The 25,359-nt window shown below is 45.9% G+C and overlaps 1 protein-coding gene across 1 annotated transcript in view; it reads left to right on the top strand.

Moving 5' to 3' along the window:
- Positions 1-25,359, top strand: part of EFHB (EF-hand domain family member B) — a 123,961-nt gene that overhangs the window by 67,668 nt on the left and 30,934 nt on the right. Inside the window, exons 6-8 of the mRNA XM_069212069.1 lie at positions 861-990; positions 4,681-4,764; positions 21,016-21,083. Of these exons, the coding sequence (XP_069068170.1) occupies positions 861-990; positions 4,681-4,764; positions 21,016-21,083 (282 nt within the window). The remainder of the gene's footprint in view (positions 1-860; positions 991-4,680; positions 4,765-21,015; positions 21,084-25,359) is intronic.

Here is a 25,359-nt window from a genome sequence, read left to right on the forward strand (position 1 = left end):
GCACTCACCATGCATGCACTTCACAGCACTGCTCTATCTATATCATGTACCCTTGCTAAGTACACACACAACCAGCTCAGTCAACACTACTGCACTACTCAGCACTTTACATCTAATTGATGTAGGCCAAGGGTGAGTTAAGCACACAACAGCAGAATTTTTAATAAAGTGGTTGATCCTGTAGGCCTCACGCCAGTGACACAGGTTAAAAAGGACTTGTTTACTCCTACCACTGCCCCTGCGCTGCTTAACTCTTGGTGAAGGCAGTAGCCTTCCACCATGAAGAGCATAGCGCTTTGGGAACCCCTTGCAGTCCAACAAGACCACAATGCTTGAGAAATGCCTGTGTCATGGCGGCACACACACATGATCTGTTTTTGCCTGTGACAGCATTAGGGATCCAGGCAACAGTACAGTTGGGCACTCAGGACAGCGGTACACATCCATTACCATGCAGAGGACTTTACCGTCCCAGCAAGGCCGATGTCATTCTAGCATCCAAAACGTTGGAACTGCTTCCACGTTGGGCAGAAACATTTATAACCAGCTTGTCTTCCTTAAGTGGAGAAACTGTGCTTTTCCAACTGTGATACTGCCTTATGAGCTGTCCCCCCTCGCTTTCGGAGCTCTGCTCCAAAAGACACGATCAGTGGTGAGTGATCTGGTATAAAAATGCTTATAATAAATATATTAATAAATCAAGATAAGAGAGCACTTCTGCCGAAGTTATATTAGCCAGGAGCTGATGATTTGATCTCCAAAGCATAATATACACCCCAACTGACAATACTAGCAAAACAATTGGACAAACAATACATTTAAACTACTTTGGCTAACCAGTATATATCTTTTCATCACAGGTGAAATGAGAGATAGGAAATATGACTGGTCAAGGTGCAAGAAAGATACAAGATTTGGTGTACCAACTCCGCATTTCAACGATGGAAGGCTCACAAAGAAATCGCTACACTGGCTTCACGAGTGCCAAATGTAAGGTGAACTACATCAGTTTCTATGGCCATGCCTGATGTGGTTGTTTTATGTTTCCGGTTCCTTTATAAAGGCATTTTAGAAACTGAGAGAGCCCACCTCCCGAGCAGTGAGGATCCAGGGTAAATGCAGAATTTAGCCAAAGACCCCTGTGGTTGCTGCCCACCAGGTGTAGGAGGCCCCTTAAAAAACAAAGGTGGAATGTGGTACAGTCACCACTCATGCTAGAGGCTCTCCTATTGTTAGTCCAACAAGTTTATGCTTTTAATACTGTAGACATGCACACTGGAATGGTAATGTTGTCCTTTTGTGCTGTCCCCAATGAGTTGTTGTGTTGGTTGAGTGGTTTCATTTGGGTGTGGTGAAGAGTGAAGAAAGCTGGTTCCTGACGCGAGGTACAAGGGGTGAAGACATTGAGGACACATTCCTACTCATTAGCACAATATATTAGAAGAGTCAAGAACTCACGTCCACCCTTATGTGTAGTTGGAGTGCGTGTAGATACAACATATGTGGCAAGCAGACCAGACAAAAGAAGGCTTCACGCTTGAACCGCGCTGTGGTCTGTGAGTGAGACTGGACCTCTATAATGTCAACAAGAAAATAACGAATTAAATAATTGGTATAACACCAAAGTTTAATTCTTAATAGAGCAAATCTCACTTTTTTCTATTTCGTCTATGTTGCAGTGTTATGCACATACCTGGTAGAAAGGTTTTATTGGTATCATTCCTTTGAAAGAAGACAGACAGAATTTAATATTTGAGTCAGAAGATTGCTGCTTTCATCAGCTTAAACAGGCACTGCCCCACCTTGGGTCAATCTACCAGAAATTATGACTGTAGGCTTTCTCATCAGAGCCAAACTTCATTAGGCAATCAGGAGGACTACCTGGGAAACAAATTGGGCAACCACAGTTTGTTGAAAACATGGCCACCCATTTGGGTGTTTGGAACAGGAAACTGACAGTATTAAGTCCAGTCTGTTGTCTCTCCATTGGCTGCTGGTGGAGATGAGTATTATATTCACATTGGCCTGCCTGGTGTTCACTTGTCTTCATGGAACCGCCCCTCCTTACTTCAAGAGAGGTTAGTGAGTTACATCCCAGGCGCTCACTCAGATCAGGGGAGCAGATGTGTTCTGAAACAGGCAGAAACAACATACTCATTTGATCTCTGAACCCATGTATTCTGGGGTGTTTCATGGCAGGGAGCATAACTGTGAAAAGTAGTTGCACACAATAGGACAGTGTAGTGAGCTTCTTTCTGTGCCTAGAGGCAATAACGTTTGAAGAGTGCACATTCCAAATAAATAATGAAGAAATATTACTTGTTTAGGTTTCATGAAATGATAAAGTGTGCAGTTGTAACATCACTACTCACAAAGAGTATCATAATTTATGTAGGTCAAAGCAGAATATTTAAAGCTTTTAATTAGGTCTTTGGAATAGACAGTGTGGCGACCCCTTAAAGCATAATTGTTCTTCTTTAATACTAAATTAGAATATGAGATAGAAAGAAACAACACTGTATGCAGATACTTTTAAGGTAAATGTTTAATTATTTTGTTCAGTGGTAATCTACAGAGAATGTTAAGTAACTGATTAGTAGAGATAGGTGGAATTGTATTTTTTATCATCTATTTCTACAATCAGACCCTCTGGTGCTGTCTTTCATTAACACACAGCATAATTATGTGGAGATGTGAGCCTGCAGGAAAATGATGGGACTTCAGTTTGATATTGCTAGCAAACATCCTGAAGGCGCAGCATAATGTGACTCTTTGATGCTCGAGCCCTCCAGACATTGTCAAGAATTACAATTATTATTGAAATAGTCCATCTGTGTTGAGCCACTACCATCAGAAAGCCCAATGAGCAGCTATTACACTTCTCAAAATTCTCCTGATCCCACCAATATACCTAAACATGTGGTCATTGAGAAAAAAGACCAGAAGAAAATGTTGCTGCCAAGAAGAACCACAGAAGCTAAAAAGATGAGAAACATCAACCAGTGAAGCTGAATACATTGCTGTTCTCTCAACTCTTCCCATTGCCTTTGTAAAACGCCCACCCGTGGTAGCCATCTCTGTAGGCTTAGTGGTCTTAATGGAAACCACGCTAGTAACTGACTTTAAAACTAAATGGCATAAATAGAATGCACAGCGTCAGCCGAGGAAGAAATTGAGTAGATAGAGGAACTACATAGGTTTGAAAATGCCATGTGTTGTAGAGTCCTTAGAGGGAGTAGCCAGTTTGATACTGTCCAGTGCTACTTTGAAAACCTCTGCATCGGTAGCCCTCCCAACTGGATGCAGTCTTGTTTCAGTTCCAAAAGCAAACCAGGAGCAGTTCCAGGGGCCAGGAGCAGAAGATGTCTTGCAGGGAGTCCCATGTAGAGTCTTGCTTGAGTAATCTGAGGACCAACCTTTATGGGAGCTCTTAAGTAACTGTAAAATGGGGTTGGTCACTCTCTGTATTGACCCACCTATCAGAGGAGGGTCAGGGATGTCTTCTTCCTGGCCTAATCAGCCAGATGGTCCCAGGGGCCTCTGCCTACCTTGTTTCCAAGATGGCAGAATCAACTGGCCACCTAGCAAAGCTCTGTGCACTTCCCTAGGGGAGGAACTGTACAGGGGGGGTGGTCACTCCCCTGTCCTTTGTATGGTTTCGCTCCAGAGCGGGAAACATGGGTTCCTGCACTGGTGCAAACTGGTTTATGCAAGTATGGCACCAAATATGCCCTTCAAAGCAGTCTGGTGTCGCTGGGAAGCCACCCCACCCCAGCACAGAGACACCTAGTTCTAAAGGAGAGGAGGTCACACCTCCCTTCTACAGGGAACCCTTTGTTCTGCCTTCCCCTGCTCAATTTAGGATTAGCAGCAAGAGGGCAGAACCACGTCTGTGGGCTGGCAGGCAGACCCTGCAAGGCTGTACAGGCAGAATTGGTGGATCCTCTAAGGAACCCCCAGAGTACATTGTATCATGCAACTAGTACTGGAATTGGTGTAGTTCCATGATTCCAACGTGTTTGATACCAAACATGCCTAGGTTCAGAGAGCCATTATGTAGTTGGACCATTCGTGTTGACCAGTGTCTACTGCATAACTTAAGATGACTTCCCTAAACTTACAAAGCCCAGTCTAAGGGTTGTAGGGGTACCCTTACTCATGCAAGGCTACCCTCACACTTGGGAGCATGCACCCTGCCCTTGGGATAAAAGGCTTACCAGAGGAATGGCTTACAGTGTCCAGGTGCAGTGACTGCGATATAAGGCAAGCCTTCTCTCTAAAGTGAGAAGTGCATGCACCATTTCAGGCAGGCCTGCAGACACAGTTGCTGCTCACAACATCTTCCCCATTATTAGGGAGATTCTCCCTTATGGAGCTCTATCTGGATGGAAAATCAATTGGTTCTAATTGGAGGTGCTCCTCCTGACACAAAACACCGCAAGGGCGAACTTAGAATAACCCTAGAGATGACATGAAGGTTCAATCACATTTAGGGATAACAATATAGCGAGATGTTATCCAAAGACAGAAAACTTTGAGATTATTTAATTCCATTATTGAGTTGAAGACCTCTTAGGGTTATCGGTAATGTGTGCTTCAATATTTGTTGAAAAGGTAATGTGTAAGGAGAAGGCTATCTAACATTAAAGAGGTAACATTTCAAGTTTTAATATTTCTCAGGAGCGAAGCTGCAAAAATTGTGACCAAAAGATATGACGACTTCAATGAGAAATTTCAGCATCAGCTTGGAAAAGTGAATGACCCGTAAGTATTAACAAAAACTACAAGTGATGAATTTCCTGTAAAATGTTGAAATTATTGGAATATACCTTCTATTAAATTTATCTTGTTTTTTAGTGAAACAGTTTTAATCAATACATTCATACGTCTTGCCAGCCCTTCTGAAGGTTATCAGAGTCCTCCATTACTAACGGAATCTTAACATTTCTGACCTCAGTGTTTCTTTCATCAAAAATGTCCCATTTGTAGGAAAAGCCATTGTATATTACAGTGCCCTTTCACCTTAAGACCTACACTCACCATCACAACTTCCTGCGCTCTGCCAACCTACGTCCTGATTTAGATTTCTTCATAAGGGTTACTTCATCACAATGGTGATAGATATCCTGTCTGCTGAAACCTAAATCCCATGGGAAACAATGGCGTTTAGATTTCGGCAGGCAGGATACCCATCACATCAGCGATGGTGGCGATGCCCTCTGGTCGGAATCCCTCTGATTATCTGTCTAAAGTGTGATGTATTTATACAGATCTACCAGGACCCCTGACGTAGGTGTGTTCCCAAACAATAGAGAACAGACATTCCTGGGACGGCAATTAATATCAACAATCCCTCGAAAGTATAGAGAGGGAAAATCCCTAAGTGTGAACACCTACTGTTTGTCTTTGGTGCTTGATCTTGACGCCTTGGCGCGGGAGCCATCTAAGAAGAATTAAATAATTAAATGGGCTAAGACTGAGCAAGCTAAGTAGTTTAAAAGTCACTAGGTGACGGGGGCACGAGTCTGCAAGCCAGAGGCTAAGCTAACTCCTGTTATCCCATTAAAACAAACTAGGATTCACTACAGTTGTGACAGAGTAACCCCTCCGCTGAACTCTAAATCAGGCCCCCAGTTTTCTTATTTTGTTTTATTTTATTTTTTATTCACAATGGGGGTAACAAGATAAAATTGATTCGAAATTTCATCTCACCAAACACTCGTACAATTGCACGAAAACAAAATCTGTGCAATTGATACTTTTTGATGTTCATGTTTCTAGGAGAGATCAGATCGCTGAAAGCATAAGCAGTGCATTTTAGCTGGTTCTCCACTGAAAGTGAAAACATTTTCTTCTGCATCAACTTATTTATGGTATGCATGCCTGCCTTATGGATGCTGGGTAGAATCATTTTTCTTTTAATCCTGAATTATTAGATCTGAATTGTCATCGAACCCATTGAGCACTTTCAGCAAGGGACATTGAGATTGAAAGCCAACACAATCCTTAGGGTTTCCTCTCTGTACCCCATAAATCACATTGGCAACAGAGGCTTACTCTTTTAATGGGCATAAGAAGGACTGTGTACTGACTAGTACTTCTAGCACAAAACCGCTTATGGGCTGTGGGTGATCAGCGAGAATCCAACATTGATCACCTGCAGTCTAAGGTATAGAAATTAGGGTTACCTACATATACCAAGACCAGCTTGCTTTTCAGACCTTTAAAGTTGCCAGTACAAGGTTCTAGGTGGTGACAAAAAGGGATCTATGCTGCAGCCTGAACCAACAAGTTTCCATGTGATGGCTGATGCCTAGTGGGTTGCTGCAAAGGTGTTTAACTTCTCATGGTTTCATGTTTCAGTCTCAATTTCCTCTGACACTGTTGCCAATCAGGCTTTGTTAAATCCTCTCTTTCCTGCATGGGGTTGGTGGTGTGATTTTGAGTGGTTCTTCCCTTCCCTTCCCTTCGGACGTCGCAGATTGGATGAGGCTCAGCCGCCTAAAGCTGAACTCTGAAAAAACGGAAGTCCTCATCCTCGGCAACACCCCGTCCGCCTGGGACGACTCCTGGTGGCCCACGGCCCTCGGCACCGCACCGACTCCCGCAGACCACGCCCGCAACCTCGGCTTCATCTTGGACCCTCTTCTCACCATGACCAAGCAAGTCAACGCCGTGTCCTCCGCCTGCTTCCTCACTCTCCGCATGCTCCGCAAGATCTTCCGCTGGATCCCCGCCGACACCAGAAAAACCGTGACCCACGCCCTTGTCACGAGTCGCCTGGACTACGGCAACACCCTCTACGCCGGGACCACCGCCAAACTCCAAAACCGCCTGCAACGCATCCAAAACGCCTCGGCCCGCCTCATCCTCGACGTACCCCGCAACAGCCACATCTCCGCACACCTGAGACACCTGCATTGGCTCCCAGTCAGCAAAAGGATCACCTTCCGTCTTCTCACCCACGCACACAAAGCCCTCCACAACAAGGGACCGGAATACCTCAACAGACGCCTCAGCTTCTACGTCCCCACCCGCCCCCTCCGCTCCGCTGGCCTCGCACTTGCTGCCGTCCCTCGCACCCGCCGCTCCACGGCGGGTGGGAGATCTTTCTCCTTCCTGGCGGCCAAGACCTGGAACTCCCTCCCCACCAGCCTCAGGACCACCCAGGACCACTCCGCTTTCCGGAGACTCCTAAAGACTTGGCTGTTCGAGCAGCGATAACCCCCCCTTTCCCTCCTAGCGCCTTGAGACCCGCACGGGTGAGTAGCGCGCTTTATAAATGTTAATGATTTGATTTGATATCTTAAATATCAAAATTAGACAAAGGCTAGATGCTTGGGTCATTCCTTAAATTTCCTGTTTGGTTCACGGAGGTGGAGACAACCACTACATTTAGCATCTGCTCTTCTAACAATGTGTGCCGACAACTAACTCCAAAAGAAACTTGAACCAAAAAGATAGGGACAAAATGGGAAAGAGACTGAAATATAGGCCACTGAGTGATATTGAACCAAAAAGACAGGAAATATGGTTAAGAGACAGAAATATAGGCTACTGAGTGATATTGAACCAAAAAGACAGGAAATATGGGTAAGACACAGAAATATAGGCTATTGCTTGATAAACCTGCCTGTTGAAATTGCCAAAAGAGTTGTGATGCATGGTCATACTAAAAAAATAAGATACATTCTACAGATTATCACACGACAGGAGCTTCCTCCCAAATTTATCATCTTGTTTGGATCACATCCTCAAAGAAATATATGACATATTGGAGCTATTTTGGCTTGGGATACCAAAAGTAAGCACCTTCTATTTTTCCACATCTTCATATAACTTCCTGGCGGAGGTCCTTCTTCTGTTTCTATGTCCAGAATGGAGGAAGAGATTATGCTGACTGTTTTACAGGAATAGTCTGCAGGTATGTGTCTTGGATTTCTGTTTTTATCTGGTGGTGTCACAGTTCACAGCATGAAAAGGGGAACCTGACACCACACTGATACTGGAAAGACATGCAAATACCTAAATCCAATGTGCTTGACAATTAGGAGTCCTTCTGTGGCTGGACCTGCTCCACCTAATTGGCCTGTTGGTGGTGTCCAGGCTGATAATCTGTGCCTCCCATGCACCGTGGTGTGACATTCTGTATAGGTCCATCTTATCAGTGGTACTGATTAGTCTTTTTCTGGGAAAAAGGTTGCCATTCAGTACATAACACACACATGCAGGCAGTGACTTTATTCTTCCTAGGCCATTTGTAGTGGCCAGATGTGCAGATCTTCCAACTTTTTAAGCTGGTTAGCCCAGTAAATGATAGCCTGTGCAAGACTTCAGACCCATAGCCGCCATTGATGGACAACCCCATAGTACGTTTGCTGAGTGTGTAGCATAGCGAGGCCAACAGGAATCTGCATTACTGAAAATGGTATTCATTTTATCAGGACAAATATAGTCAGAGAATATTGGATTGAATGTATTTGAACTTAGAATTACTCAAGAAAGTGTGTGAATATGCTATTAGTATTCAAAAACCCTATGAGTTTCCCTTGTTGTAACTATATGTCTCTAAAGCGACACCCACTACTTGTAACCCTGGATTCACAACCAATATATGCTTTACATTTGTTCAAACAATCTCAGCTTCATGTGATAATATACAGATACATGATAACAATTAAAGGAATCTGGGCACTGTGACCTGTCAAACTTTTTCTTTCTTCAGTCAATTTAGATCACCCTCTTTCACTTTGTTTGCCCATATTCATGAATGTAATCACCTGCCACTTTATCCATGCATATTTTGCGTCATCCGTACTCCTCACATTTGTTCTGAAGGGTGACTCTCCTCTGGTTGAGGTTAGAATATGCTATTACTCCCATTCATTGTCATGAAATGCTGTTCCTAGTTCGGCCTCCCATATCTCACCCACCAGCAGCAGCAATGGTGGGGTGTGTGTAGATGATGGGCCGTGCATAACCAGCCGATTCTCGTCCTACCATTTGCCATTCCAAAGAAGGTCTGCATCAATGAGGGTCATGGGTTGTGTGTTGGTAATGTGCCATATGTACTGGCGGGCATTGATTGAGAGTCTGTATGTCAGAAACTACCTTCTGTGTATGTCAAACTGTTCCCTAAGTGCACCATAAGAGATGAGTTGCCCACTTTGAACGGATCCCCTAGCGATGTGAAGCTCATGTCCTTCCAGTGCCTCAGATCACTAGTTGTGAGATGGCAGGTGTTTAGGTAATTTGAGCAAAGGAATGACAAGGGCATAGGGTGTAACATGGTTAATGATCATCAGATTTCTAGTGAAGCAGTTCAGTGCATGTATACTCAATGGGGCAATGATAATGATATGAGATTTATAGAGCGCACTTATACTCCAAAGTGTCCAGGGGCAACCCCTGCCTACTTTTAGTGTCTGGAAGTAAGAGCTTGTGCAACTTTCCAAGGTGCAGGAGTGGCTCATTCATGCATGTTTCTTACAGTGAGAGTCTTGAAAGCAAGGATCTTCTCCATTGGAGCCATGTTACCCAGTTATAATGCTTGAAATTAAAATTACAAGAGGGAGAGCATCATCACCATTTTAAGGAAGGTACTCTCATACCCAACAGTAGGAGAGTCCTCCAGAAATGTATTTGTGCCTTGAGTGCGAATACGTCCTTGGTGAGATTTCCATCCTAAGATCACGGTAAGTATGATAGATCCTAATTCCCAAATAATGGAAGGACACACTTGTAATTGTGCTGCAACAAAAGACCCAGACAAGCGGGAACAGCGTTGAGGTGCAGTGGGAATAATCAGGATTTAGATATATTAATGTGCAACCCATGAGCTGAGCCTAATGCCTTAAGGATTTGAGCTATGCTAGTGTGATCGCCCACAGCATAGATCTGATAGAAATCTAATGAAAACCTGTCAGTCCTCAGTCTCTTGCCACTAACGCGCTGCTGAATTGCCTGCCAGTAACCACTGCCTTGTATGTAAGAGCCAACTTTAGAACCAGAATCACAGCATAGATCTGATAGAAATCTAATGAAAACCTGCCACCCCTGGTCTCTTGCCACTAGCAAGCTGAATTGCCTGCTTTATTTCTTAGACTGAAATGGGGGTGTCTGTTTCTTCCCTCAGGTAGAGGGAACCCTGAGCAAAGGCAGCCCCTTTAAAAAATACCTCAACAACTGCCTTGCTTCCCCTAGCCTGGTCCTTATTAAGCATGCAATAGTGCCTGTAAAAGATGCATGTATTTCTTGACGGGTGTGCAAGATAGTTCCTAGAGCGATCCAAAGTGTTGCTATAGGTGCTGGTATAGTTTCACAGCTGACAAGCCACAGTTGAGTGCGAAACCTAGCAGTGTAAGCAGTATAATTTACGTATTGCAGCTGCTCGGATAGGGTAGCTTGCTCCTCATGTGCACCCTTGATGGACTCCCGAAAAGTGGCATTGCCCATTTGCTTTCTTTAGATTTGGACCTGGAAGTCTTCAACCATACACAGCTGCCTTTCAGTTGCCTTATGCTCACCATTCATGCAGTGAATACAGTGACCTTGGGTTACTAATTTGAAGGTCTCCTACTTGATTGCTTGGAAAGAGGCTGTTCCATCATTCTCCTCAAAATAGTTATGAATTCCCTCAGCTAGAGTACTGCAGAATGCTGCATCTTCCAGCGTGGAGCACTGAAGGCCCCACAAGGGGACAGGAGGAAGAACTTTGCCTAAAGCCAGGCCTATCGGTAGATGATTGTGGTCTGAAATAGTTCTGGCTAGGAAGTGGGACAAGTTGATAAGCAGCCAGATTGATGCTGAACACGCAATGTTGTCCAATTGCATGTAAAGGTCAAGCAGTATACCCTAGTCGAAGGATTACATAGCCTCCAATCATCTGTCAGGGACATTACGCAAGCCAGTGTTAAAGCACTTTTTTGTGTTGTGGATGTCTGAGCCAGTGGAAGCGGCAGATGTAACCTGTCTAATGTACCATCTAACAATCAACTGAAGTACCCTCTTAGGATCCATGGAATGTTCACCCCCTTAGTAAGCTGTTTCAGCAGCCAGCGCAGGAATTTGTGTTGCTCTGTATTAAAAACATAAACACTTCCTATCGGTACTGGGCTCCATTCAATCTACCTTCCACCCAGGGGCGTAGCTTGGTCAGTAGGATTAGGGTGGTGTGAGCTTCAGATTTTACGACAATCAGGCTGGCACACAATGTTTAAATACATTATAAGGCAAGCAGGGTGCATGGGTGGGGCCTGAGGGGCAATGGAAAGGGAGAGGAATGCTGATTGATAGGGTACTAGCAGAGAAAACACAATATTTTGTAAAATAACCAATATGTTTGAGGACTTTCAAAACAGAGAGAGTGTATGTTCGTTTTTGTCTGTGTATGCAAAAAATCCTGGTGAAATCCGACAGTCATCTCACCATGCAGGACTGAAAGCACCTATCCCTAACTATTTATTAGAAAAGTCATTTATTATGGGATGTAACACCGCAGACACCTGCCCCTGAAGCTATGCCCCTGCCTCCAGTAGGACAAATCTCCGCCAGGACTCTTCCCCGTTGATTGCCCGGCTCACCTGTTCGCAACCAGATCAGGTCCTTTCTGGCATGGGATGAAGCGGTACCTCTCGAGGGGACTCTTCTGTTCCATTCGTTTAACCATCACTTCCTGGTCTGTCTTGGTTACTCTTGGAAGCCTTGGATGGTAATTCTCCAGCAATTGTTTACTTGACCAAATCACTTGAGCTTCTATTAAGCCGCTTTCCTTAACTGCTGAATTGTCTAACATATTCTAACATATTCAGACTACCTGGTATCAATTGCACCTATTCTGTTTTTTTCTTCTCATCTGTTTTTTTAGAACCCTATCACATGCCCTAGATCCCCTGCATATATTGATGGATCAAGCATGTTGCTTTCTGGTCTCCATTCACCTCTAGATTTTATATTTCACAGCCTGGTCGCTTTCACAATGAAAAAAGAAATATGTTTCTCTAGGCTGACCTCAGCATAGCAGATCCATAATGAACAAAATTGTCTTGGTGCATTAAGTGCAGTGCACCCTTATTGATCTGGTAAACACCCACAAAGGAAAGTAATTCCTAACAAACGGTGGCTTATTCACAAAGGCAGAGTATTTTATTTGCTTGTGTTTTGGGATCGGAAAGTGCAACACTCTAGAGAGTTGGTCCAAGGTACCCTTTGTGTTCCTCTCCCATTCAGCATCCTAGTTGGCATGAAGCCAGGCCTGCAAAAAGAGAGGCTTCTTCTCTTAACCTCTGGCTGTCCTTCTGAGTCTACAGATTAATCCCTGGTCCTTAGTATCTCATTTGCTTGGGGCCTTGTGTCTACAGAATAATCACTAGCACCTTAGCATCTTGGATGAGTGGGGTCTTGAGTCTACAGATTAACCCCTGGCCCTTAGCGTCTCATATGAGAAGGGTCTTGAGTCTACAGATTAATCGCTGGCCCTTAGTATCTCATTTGCTTGGGGTCTTAAGTCTACAGATTAATCACCGACCCTTAGTACCTCTGTTGAGTGGGGTCTTAAGTCTACAGATTAATCACCGACCCTTAGTACCTCTGTTGAGTGGGGTCTTGAGTCTACAGATTAATCAGTGACCCTTAGCATCTCAGATGAGTGTGATCTTGAGTCTACAGATTAACCCCTGGCCCTTAGTGTCTCATATGAGTAGGGTCTTGAGTTTACAGATTAATTGCCGGTCCTTATGATCTCATTTTCTTGGGGCCTTGAGTCTACAAAATAATCACTGACCTTTAGTGCCTCAGATGAGTTGGTCTTGAGTCTACATAATAATCACTGGCCCTTAATGTCTCTGATGAGTGGGGTCTTGAGTCTACAGATTAACCCCTGGCCTTAGTGTCTCATATGAGTAGGGTCTTGAGTCTACAGATTAATTGCTGGTCCTTAGTATCTCATTTGCTTGGGGCCTTGAGTCTACAGAATAATCACTAGCCCTTGGCGTCTTATATGATTAGGGTTTTGAGTCTACAGATTCATCACTGGCCATTAGTGTCTCTGATGAGTGGGGTCTTGAGTCTACAGATTAACCCCTGGTCCTTAGCGTCTCATATGACAAGGGTCTTGAGTCTGCAGATTAATCACTGGCCCTTAGTATCTCATTTGCTTGGGGTCTTGAGTCTACAGATTAATCACCGACCCTTAGTACCTCTGATGAGTGGAGTCTTGAGTCTACAGATTAATCACTGGCCCTTAGTATCTCATTTGCTTGGGGTCTTGAGTCTACAGAATAATCACTGGCCATTAGCGTCTCATATCAGTAGGGTCTTGAGTGTACAGACTAATTGCTGGTCCTTAGTTTCTCATTTACTTGGGGTCTTGAGTCTACAGATTAATCAGTGGCCCTTAGTACCTCTGATGAGTGGGGCCTTGAGTCTACAGATTAATCACTGGCCCTTAGTATCTCATTCGCTTGGGGCCTTGAGTCTACAGATTAATTACTGGTCCTTAGCGTCTCAGATGAGTAGGGTCTTGAGTCTACATATTAATCACTGGCCCTTAGCATCTCTGATGAGTGGGGTCTTGAGTCTACAGATTAATCATTGGTCTTTAGTGTCTCAGTTGAGTAGGGTCTTAAGTCTACATATTAATCACTGGCCCTTAGCATCTCTGATGAGTGGGGTTTTGAGTCTACAGATTAATGACTGGCCCATAGGTTCTCAGATGAGTGGGGTCTTGGGAAAACTCCCCTGGCCACCTTCTCCCCTGTGCCCATGCTGGGCGCAGTGAAGTTATGTATGGTATGTCATGTCATACCAGGAGGCTTCAGCTCCTTCCTTCCCTCACCATGCATAGCTTCCCTCCACGTCTAAAACAGGGTTGAATTTCCAATGATAGAGGCACCCCTTCTGATTGGTGCATTTCAGTGTGCCATTCTTCAAAAAGGTATGTAGTTCCCATAGCAGCTCACAATCAGACCCTCCTCTCCCAAGCAGTGGCAGAGATAATGACAAGCTGTAACCTCGGCATCCTCCAGGTGACCGGAATTTAACCTCCCGCTCTGGAGAATATTGATAGAATGTCATTATACAAGGTACACAAGCATGCATTGCACTGCAGTTCAAGGCCCTTTCAGATGAGGGTTGGTTCTGAAATAGTTAATTGAAGCATCTTTAGCATAATTGAGGTTTCCATTTTTCTCTGGCAGTTGGCCCATGTGTGTGGCTGCTGGAAGAGCTTCAATACATAGCTCTCTATGTCCTGATGAAAGGATGATGACCAGTGATTGATCCATTGATAAGAGCTGCTCCACATGTAGGCACCACTGATGACAATTAATATGAAGAAAGGAGCTAAGCTGCCATCTATTGAAGGACAAATTGCAAATGAGATCCCAGGGAGTACTCTGTTTGTGCACAACAGAAACCTGGAACAGTCTGACCGAAAAAGTCTTCAATGTAAAATATATTAATCTGTGAAAGAGAAACCTTAGCAACCACAGTGTAATCACCATTCATTGCGTGAAGAGCAGGACTGAGCACAATCACTCAAACGTAGGTACGGTGTTGGCATAAAAGCGACTCCGCATTTTCAGACCTCAACCGAACACGGTCTCTGGACCTGGACTTTCTAAACTGAGGGGCTTGATGACAAGTCGGTTGGCCCTCAGTAGGATGTACCTTCAGTAGGGATGCCACTCTGCTTCATTACATCTTGTAGGGCCAATTCCTGCTGTGTGAGGCGCCCTAGAGGGTGCGCGGGTGTCTAAAGTAGTGCCCTGTCCATGCCTGATTGTTAATGTAATCAGTGTGTTGATGAGTTCCTTTTCATTAGTCAATTTCCACTCTGCAAGATGCCTTAAAGGGGTGGTGTCTACCGTAGCGCCCGATTAGTACCTGGTTATTAATTTAACCCCCTTTTAAGTAAATGAGTGGCATTTAAATCAGTTAAGTGCAAATATATCCTAAATGGAGATCCCAAAAATCTGGTATGAAATGGCTCTCCTTCACCTAGCTTAGAATCCCTGCTTGAAATGCAGAAGTAAAAGGGGAAATGCAATAAAAAAAAATATATATATATATATATATACGTATATATATATATATATATATATATATATATATATATATATATATATATATATATATATAAATATATATAAATAAAGCATTGGCAAAGCCAATAGGTTTCGCCTATGGGCAAGTGTTATTGACTTTGGCAATCAGGTGGGGGTGCTGATCAGGTGGTGAACGGGAAGGTGTCTTAGTTAATGATAATTATGCGCGCTTAATAGAACCTCCCTGAAACAATATATTTGCATTCCAGTGCTGACCCACATTTGATGAACAAGACTACCGAGCAGTCATTCATGGACTCTGCTAACATGTTTGATGTGAAGCAAGGCTGCTTGCTAATCGCAAGGGCGAGGGTGAAGAGGAATCGCCGAGCTTCTTGTAGGCAAACAGGGCCCGCACTTCCGAGGCCTGCTCGCGTCCCAGGAGCTGGCGAGTCGCCGCCCTTGCTACAGTAAAGCTGCAAACAAACGAAACTTTAGCACAGAAAATACAAAAAGAAATAAATGAAATGTTTTATCCAAAGGAAAGCTTTTTGGTTATTTAGAAAAAATGCCAGTGTTGATGTAAGAAAAACACAAAAGCAGACGTGAGATAAGTAGCTAGCGGCTTGTGTTTTCACCACCCTTGCTAACACACACATAAGAACCCACCTATTGATAAGACGTGTTATAAAGCGCCACGTGTCGCCCGCGGCACCTCAGATCGTTAGCCAGAAGGTAACACTGAGATTAGATGGTGCAGCATCTTCAGTGCACCTCGCGACCTGCTAAAGATATGAAGCTGCTCCGAAAAAGATGCTAACTTAGCAGCGGGGGAACCAGGTTCGAGTCTCGGCGCTGGCTCAGTATCCCGGGCAAATCACTTAATCTTCCCAGGCTACACAAAATGGATGTGTCCAAGTGTAAAGCGCTCCCTTACCTTCGGGTTGTGTTAGCGTTATCTAGGATGCAAACAAAAGCCAAAGGCTTTCATAGAGGAGGACGGGACAAAGGCATCTGGCCTCTGAGAGTCATTTATGATGCTGGGAGAGAGGCCACCACGCAAAGGGATGGAGGGTTAACACAGAGGGAAGAAGCAAACACAGATGGTTGGAGGGAGCGCACAGCAGAGCCAGCTACAAAACATGCTCTCTGTACAGTAAGATTTTTTTTCTTATTTTTCTGTACATTTATTTTTACAAGTGCCATCTTGGAGCACTTATTTTGTTTTGTCTCTGTGCACTTCAAGTGTAGTTGCCCCTCATGAGGAGTAACAAATAACTGGGGGCCATTACTACGGATAAAAAAACTGAATGACAACTCTTGCAATTACCCAAAACAGACCAATATGCTTCTTGTTCATCTTCCATTCACCCAGAGAGCTAAGGAGTCTGAGATCCCTTAGCCTGTCTCCTTTGAGACAGTCAGTTGTATAATCCTATCTGATGCCTCAAGAGACACTGCATTAACAGAGTGTAGTCCGTGCCTCAAATCCCTGTGGTCTTTCTTCGCTTGCACCATGTTGGTTTTCGGGTTTTGTCTTGAGTCCTCCAGTTCCAGGTACTCACTGTCAACAAGACACCAAACACCATGGCGCCAGTCCTATCTTGTGTGCCCTTTGCAACACCATTAGTTTGGTGCTGAGTGGTTCTGACCTACCTATTAAAAAGTAACTCTATAATTGCTACATTGCAATTTGTATCTGACCTTTCGGGCAAAGAGTGTCACCACTAATACCACATTGCAGTGTGTATCTGACATATATAGCAGAACCTGGTCCCGTAATTAACACATTGTAGTGTGTATCTGTGGGAAACTGGCACCTTGTTGCAGTACCCCCCCCACTTTTTGCCTGGCTTCTGGATGCAACTTGGACTGTAGTGCACTGGGATCCTGCTAACCAGGTTCCCAGTGCCAGTGTTCTTTCCCTAAAATTGCAAAGGTAATTGGAAACACCTTTAGCTGCCACTATAAGTCCCTAGTAAATGGTACTTGGGTACCCAGGGCATGTGATACTAAGGAAAGGCCCCTGAGGGCAGCAGCACTGATTGTGCCACCCTAGGGGGCCATGCATCCAGATGCGCCCAGCACTGCCATAGCAGGCTGAGTGTCCTGGTGCAAACCTAAAATGCAAACTCAACATGGCACACTGCCTGCGTGCCCTGTCCACTATGCACTGCATACTATATAGGTAAGTCTCCCCTTCTGGTAGGCCTTTCAGCCCTAAGGCACTATGTTGCATATGAGGGCATAGCTGCGTGAGCAATTTCTTCCCAATGGGTCCTTGCCAAGCCTGGCACATAGTGAGTGAACAAAGCAGCCATTTTAGTGTATGTGCTGGACACTGGTCAACACGAGTTTCCCACCTACATGATGGCTACTCTGAACCCTGGGTTGTTTGGTATTAAACAACTAAGAATGATAATTCCAAACTGGAACAAGTACTGGATTTATTATAAAATGTACCCAGAGGCCACCTTAGAGGTGCCCCCTGCAAAAGCTAACTACCCTGGCATGGTTGCTGACTGGTTGTATCCAGCCTGCCACCCCCAGACAGCCAATATACAAACCTAGGGGGAGAGCCCTGACCTCTCTAATTTGTAAAACAATGCCCTTCCTGGGTGGAAGAGCGAACCCCCCGCCCCCAGGAATGTGCACTGCCCTGCTGGTGAGTTTCAAAGGGCTTATCATCCTTGCAACTCGACCCCCAGGTCCGCTGCTAGCAGCAGATGGCCTCCCCCTTTGCAAACTCCACTTTTGGCTGGAGCAAAGGCAGGAAACCACACAAACGTAGGAGGAGTGGCCCCACATGGCATACATCACCCCTAGAGTGTTACCTGCGAGGTGAACACTCCATTTAATTTTCCTCCATCTTAGATAGAAGGAAAATAGCCAATTAGGTTTATGGAAGTGACCCTTCCCACAGGATGCGGTCACTATAGTGGGTGTAGCCACCCAAAGATAAGTGTCCCATTGAACACTACCAGGTACACCCTAAAGCGCCCACTAAATTCAGTATTTAGTGGGCATCCCTAGACCAAGGAATCAGTTTCGAAGGACACAAAGAAGACCAGCACAAAGAAGAACCAAGGCACAAGAACTGTGGACCGGCTGCACAAGAAAAGGTGCCAAACCCTGCCTGCAGCACCCAGGACCTGACAATCACTGCTGCGGACAATCTGGACACTGGACTGACCTCAGGAAACCCAGAGGACCTCCAGGTTTCACCAATCACCCGAAAACTCTCCCCAGAGCTGGAGGTACCACTCTGCAACTATCCAAGAGCCAACAACTCAGTGAGGGTCACTTCAATGACCGGCCGATAACTTCTGAACCGGAAATCACAGCCAGACCTGACGACACACTGACGACCATGAGGACAAACCCTACGAATGTGCCAAGTTTGGTGGCACTGTGCCCTCCAGTGGCCGTACCGTACCAATACTCTGGGTACTGGTCAGCTGGCATTGGACACCAGGAAAACCAGCTTACCCAGAGCTGAAAAAGGGCCAGGAAGAAGCCCTAGTTGAGGGAATTTAGGAACACCCCGGACCTCCTGGCAGAGTGATCCCATTGTCCTGTAAGCGACTGACAAATTGACCCACCTCCAGCTCCAAAGTCCGCCTTTGTGCACAGCCTCTGGCTCACCGATTCGCTCTGCACCCAGCCGCCCTGTGCCCTGCAGCGAAGAACTGGCTGTGTCCCAAGGCCCTCTCACCCCTTGCGACCTTGACACTCCAAAGCCACCACCTTTAAAGCTGCAAGAACAGACCTTTTCCAATTGGTCTCCCTCAGTGTCCCTGCAGTAGCTCCAAGAGACTTTTCAACGCTGCTCCCTCCTTGAACCAGCTACCGCCGGAACTTCTCCAGCTGGAACAGCGGGCCCACCGACAACTGCGACCAACCTGCAAAAGCAGAACTTGGTAAAGCAACTATGTGATTTTAAATGTATTTTTAAAGGTGTCTTCCTATTGATTCCTATGGTACGTAATCATGCACAGAAAAAGTGCATTTAATAAAACTTTAAAAATCCCTATTTTCAAAAGTACTTAACGAATATTGATAGTCTTTGTCTTAAAACCTATATAAAAATCTGAAGTATTTTTACAAATTGGTCTTGAGTTATTCCTTCGAATGTGTGAGTTGCATGATTGATACTGTGAGTACAGCAATTGCTTTGCAATTCTCCAAGATTAGCCTAACTGCTCGACCAAGCTACCATAAAAATTAGAGCATTAGGTGATTTCGTTTTTACCTCTGGAAACCAACGTGTGGTTGCCTGGACCCCCCCTGCACAGTGTGCCTAGTTTTGCACACTACATAGAGGGCCAGCCTCCTTCAGTATCTGACCCATGTAGCGAAACGTGGTCCCATTACTCCCACATTATAGTGTTGCATCTGAGCTATGTAGCAAAACATTGCCCCATTAATACCACAATGCAGTGAGTATCTGACCTTTGTAGCAAAACGTAGTGCCATTATTACCACATTGTAGCGGGTATCTGACCTATGTAGCAAAACATGGTCCCTTTATTACCACATTGTAGTGTTGTATCTGACCTATGTAGCAAAACGTGGTCCCATTATTACCACATTGTAGGGTTGTATTTGACCTGTGTAGCAAAACGTGGTCCCATTATTACCACATTGTAGTGTTGTATATGACCTATGTAGCAAAAATTGGTCCTATTATTACCACATTGTAGTGTTGTATCTGATCTATGTAGCAAAAAGTGGCCTCATTAATACTATATTAAAATGTGTAGCTTTGAATGGGGTCGATGCACTAAGGGCCACATGTAGGAAATATAGGATTTGCGAGTCGCAAATTGCGAGTCGCAAACCCGGATGCAGGATGGTGTCCCTGACACCATCTGCGAGTCGCAAGGGGGTCGCAAAGGCCCACCTCATTAATATTAATGAGGTGGGTCGCAATTTGCGACCCCCTTGCGAGTCGCAGCACTCACAGGGATGGTGGCCTGCTGGAGACAGCAGACCACCATGTCTGTGACTGCTTTTAAATAAAGCAGTTTTTTTTTTGTATTGCAGCCCGTTTTTCTTAAAGGAAAACGAGTTGCAATACAAACGAAAAAATGAAACGTTTTTGTTTCATTTTTTCAGAGCCATTCACAAATTGTTTTTTCCGAATGGGTTACCACCAGTGTGACACTGGTGGTAACTGTGAATTGCTTTGCGACCACGGTGCGGCCACAACCTTCCTATTTGCAACTTGCATTCCCATTTTGCGAGTCGGTAACCAGGTTACCGACTCGCCAAATGGGAATGAGCATCGCGATGTGCTTTTTACATGTCGCAAACTGCGAAATTCGCTGTTTGCGCCATGCAAAAAGTTTCGTACATCTGGCCCCAAGTCTCTAGTTTGCATTGATGTTTGTATTTAGTGAATAGATCTTTCTCTTTTGAGATCGAGAAGGCACAATCCTGCTACCTTTTGGCTAGGTTTGTGCTATAGAGCTCTCGTATACATACATACATTACTCCTACATCACTACCACTTCTTTGAGACAAGTGGGACATCCTCCCTAGCCGTCGAAGGACCAGATAGCAGGAGCCATCCTTGGAGCCTTTGGGGCAGGGTGGACCTTTCCACACTTTGCTTCCATACCTTGTGCACCACGGGCAGACAACGTTCTTCTGCGTCTCAGAGCCCGGGTCCTGCCTTCTGGGTCCCTCACGTTCACGGCTGGACACTACATATTGTGTCGGGAGCCAGGGTCAAGGGATGCTTTTTGAACACTGATGCTTTCTGCCCATGCTTTGCAGCCTTGGGGTCTGCTTGTTCTCTGTGCAGAACCATGAGGTGTGCTTGCATTGGTGGACACACATTCTTGGGATTTTCCTGCCTCTCAGCTTCCAGGATTGAGTACTGGAGTGGTTGAGTAGTGTTTTGAACCTCATGCAGGTTGTGCTGTGAAGACTTGAAAAGATTCATGCTTCTCTTCTTTCTTCCCAGCATTGCAGAGACAATGAACGTGCCCCCGGATCATACATTTGGGGTGCTTCATCGGCCTGACGAGTATGGTAAGGATTCATATTTTATTTTATTTTACTTTATTTTATGTTATTTTATTTTATGTCAATGCATAGTTTCCTCGTGTTTAGTGTACAGTATATCCCACATTAAACAACTTGAGCTGCTGTGTAATGAGCGAGGAAAGGGGTAAGGCAGGCAAGAAAAAGGTGCCCCCTGCCCACAGGGTGGATAGTAAAAGACAGTCATACTTGTGGCACCTCTGTGCCCCATTGTAGGTACACCCGCTGCGCTAATGATAGCTGTGCCCATTGTGCACCAGTCTGCTCTGGGAGCATTTGAAGCTGCGCTAATGATAGCTGTGCCCCTTGTGCACTAGTCTGCTCTGGGAGCATTGAAGCTGCGCTAATGAAAGCTGTACCCCTGTGTGCCACCCTGCTCTGCGAGCATTGAAGCTGCCCTAATGATAGCTGTGCCCGTTGTGCACCAGCCTGCTCTGGGAGCATTTGAAGCTGTGCTAATGATAGCTGTACCCCTGTGTGCCAGCCTACTCTGCGAGCATTGAAGCTGCCCTAATGATAGCTGTGCCCCTGTGTGCCAGCCTGCTCTGCGAGCATTGAAGCTGCCCTAATGATAGCTGTACCCCTGTGTGCCAGCCTGCTCTGGGAGCATTGAAGCTGCGCTAGTGATAGCTGTGCCCCTTGCGCACCAGCCTGCTCTGGGAGCATTTGAAGCTGCCCTAATGATAGCTGTGCCCATATGCTCCCGCCCACTCTGTGAGCATTTGAGACTGCACTAATGTTAGCTGTGCCCCTGTGTGCCAGCCTGCTCTGGCAGCATTTGAAGCTGCTTTAATGATAGCTGTGCCTCTGTGTACCAGCATGCTCTGGGAGCCTGTGAAGCTGTGTTAATGATAGCTGCGCCCCTGCCTGCTCTGGGAGCACATGAAACAGTGCTAATGATAGCTATGCACCTGTGTGCCAGCCTGCTCTGGGAACATTTGAAGCCGCACTAATGATAGCTGTGCCCCTGTGTGCCAGCCTGCTCCAGCAGCATTTGTTGTTGTCCTAATGATAGCTGTGCACCTTTGTACCAGCTTGCTCTGGAAGCATTTGAAGCTGCATTAATGATAGCTGTGCCCCTGTGCACAAGCATACTCTGGGAGCATTGAAGCTGTGCTAATGATAGCCATGCCACTGTGCACCAGTCTGTTCTGCGGGCATTTGAAGTTGCATTATTGATAACCGTGCCCCTTTGTGCCAGCCTGCTCTGGGAGCACTTGAAGCTGTGCTAATGGTAGCTGTGCTCCTGTGTGCCAGTCTGCTCTGGGAGCATTTGAAGCTGCCCTCATGATAGCTGTGCCCCTTGGTGCCAGCCTACTCTGGCAGCATTTGAAGCTGCACTTATGATAGCTGTGCCCTTGTAAACTGTGCACCAGCCTCCTCCAGGACCGTTTACAGCTGAACTAAGGATAGCTCTGCCCCTATGTATCAGCCTGCTTTATGCTTGAAGCTGCACTAATGCCCTGTGTATCAGCCTGCCCTGAGAGCATTTGAAGCTGCACCATTGGTGTCTATGCCCCTCTGTATCATCCCTCATAACAGCTGCCAGGTGCTCCATTTTGGTGTGTTCTCAATGCAGTGCCCCAGCATCATGGGACTCAAGCACCCTATGTTATCAGTGGACTGGAAAGGAGCTCAGAGCAACTTGTCCACTTTCTCTTTCAACCAGCAGAGGGCACCAGTGCAGCAGAGTAAAAACACTTCACATTGCTAGAGTTCAGGTAAGCATCCCTTATACTAAGTGGCAGAGCCGGACTGGGATCCAGAAGCAGCCCTGGCAAGAATATTCCAACCAGCCTCGTGCCTGCCTTTCTCGCTTTTATCTCTCTCTTTCTTTGTCGCCTTTACTCCCCTGCTGGACCTGCTGCGTAAACCCTGGGGAGCTTGGAGTGTCTTTCTGAAGACCCAGCAGTGCCCCTGGACCTACAAAATCCAGCCTCAGAGGCTCCTGACCCCTAGGAAAAAATACCTAATGGGTTAAATGCCAGCCCAGCCCTAGTAGGTTATATGGTACCAGAATATCTACCTAAAAATCGTCTGACAAGAATATTGTGTCCTACATACTATTCACAAACATATTGCACATTAGCGTTAATAAAAGTAAATTTACATGCAATGTTACAATATTTTCGTAAATTATATTCACGTTGATGTTATATAAGGCAATATTTTCGTTCTTGATATTCGGTCACGCAACCATAGTACGTCACCTTCATGATGGATGCAGCTTAAACTCCAGGCAGTGACATCACAGGTAGATTGTCCGTCACAGATGGCTGGTCCATCACAGGTAGCTCGCCACCACATGGGGCTGGTCCATTACAGGTGGCATCACAGGTGGCTGGTCCATCACAAGTGGCTACTCTACCACATGTGGCTGGTCCATTACAGGTAGCGGCCCATCATAGGTAGCTGGTCCATCACAAGTGGCTACTCTATCACATGTGGCTGGTCCACTACAGGTAGCGGCCCATCACAGGTAGCTGGTCCATTCCATTACAAAACTAGTCAAAAAGTAGCACCTTTTTGGAAAGTTTTGTGGAGATTTGTCAAACGGTGCCAAAGTTATTAGCAACACAAAACAGTTTTCCTATGGAACAGCTGACTTAACTGTAACTACAGTTCAGTGTGTATCTGACTGTAAAGAAATGGCTCCCTGTTGCAGTTACCCCCCACTTTTTGCCTGATACTGATGCTGACTTGACTGAGAAGTGTGCTGGGACCCTGCTAACCAGGCCCCAGCACCAGTGTTCCTTCACCTAAAATGTACCATTGTATCCACAATTGGCACACCCTGGCATTCAGATAAGTCCCTTGTAACTGGTACTTCTAGTACCAAGGGCCCTGATGCCAAGAAAGGTCTCTAAGGGCTGCAGCATGTCTTATGCCACCCTAGAGACCCCTCACTCAGCACAGACACACTGCTTACAAGCCTGTGTGTGCTGGTGAGAACAAAATGAGTAAGTCGACATGGCACTCCCCTCAGGGTGCCATGCCAGCCTCTCACTGCCTATGCAGTATAGGTAAGACACCCCTCTAGCAGGCCTTACAGCCCTAAGGCAGGGTGCACTATACCATAGGTGAGGGTACCAGTGCATGAGCACTGTGCCCCTACAGTGTCTAAGCAAAACCTTAGACATTGTAAGTGCAGGGTAGCCATAAGAGTATATGGTCTGGGAGTCTGTTTTACACGAACTCCACAGCACCATAATGGCTACACTGAAAACTGGGAAGTTTGGTATCAAACTTCTCAGCACAATAAATGCACACTGATGCCAGTGTACATCTTATTGTAAAATACACCCCAGAGGGCACCTTAGAGGTGCCCCCTGAAACTTAACCGACTATCTGTGTAGGCTGACTAGTTTTAGCAGCCTGCCACAAACCGAGACATGTTGCTGGCCCCATGGGGAGAGTGCCTTTGTCACTCTGAGGCCAGTAACAAAGCCTGCACTGGGTGGAGATGCTAACACCTCTCCCAGGCAGGAATTGTCACACCTGGCGGTGAGCCTCAAAGGCTCACCTCCTTTGTGCCAACCCAGCAGGACACTCCAGCTAGTGGAGTTGCCCGCCCCCTCCGGCCAGGCCCCACTTTTGGCGGCAAGGCCGGAGAAAATAATGAGAAAAACAAGGAGGAGTCACTGGCCAGTCAGGACAGCCCCTAAGGTGTCCTGAGCTGAAGTGACTCTAACTTTTAGAAATCCTCCATCTTGCAGATGGGGGATTCCCCCAATAGGGTTAGGATTGTGTCCCCCTCCCCTTGGGAGGAGGCACAAAGAGGGTGTACCCACCCTCAGGGCTAGTAGCCATTGGCTACTAACCCCCCAGACCTAAACACGCCCTTAAATTTAGTATTTAAGGGCTACCCTGAACCCTAGAAAATTAGATTCCTGCAACTACAAGAAGAAGGACTGCCTAGCTGAAACCCCTGCAGCGGAAGACCAGAAGACGACAACTGCCTTGGCTCCAGAAACTCACCGGCCTGTCTCCTGCCTTCCAAAGATCCTGCTCCAGCGACGCCTTCCAAAGGGACCAGCGACCTCGACATCCTCTGAGGACTGCCCCTGCTTCGAAAAGACAAGAAACTCCCGAGGACAGCGGACCTGCTCCAAGAAAAGCTGCAACTTTGTTTCCAGCAGCTTTAAAGAACCCTGCAAGCTCCCCGCAAGAAGCGTGAGACTTGCAACACTGCACCCGGCGACCCCGACTCGGCTGGTGGCGATCCAACACCTCAGGAGGGACCCCAGGACTACTCTGATACTGT

This window comes from Pleurodeles waltl, chromosome 10, assembly GCF_031143425.1.
Source record: "Pleurodeles waltl isolate 20211129_DDA chromosome 10, aPleWal1.hap1.20221129, whole genome shotgun sequence".
In the NCBI taxonomy this organism is placed as follows: Eukaryota; Metazoa; Chordata; class Amphibia; order Caudata; family Salamandridae; genus Pleurodeles; species Pleurodeles waltl.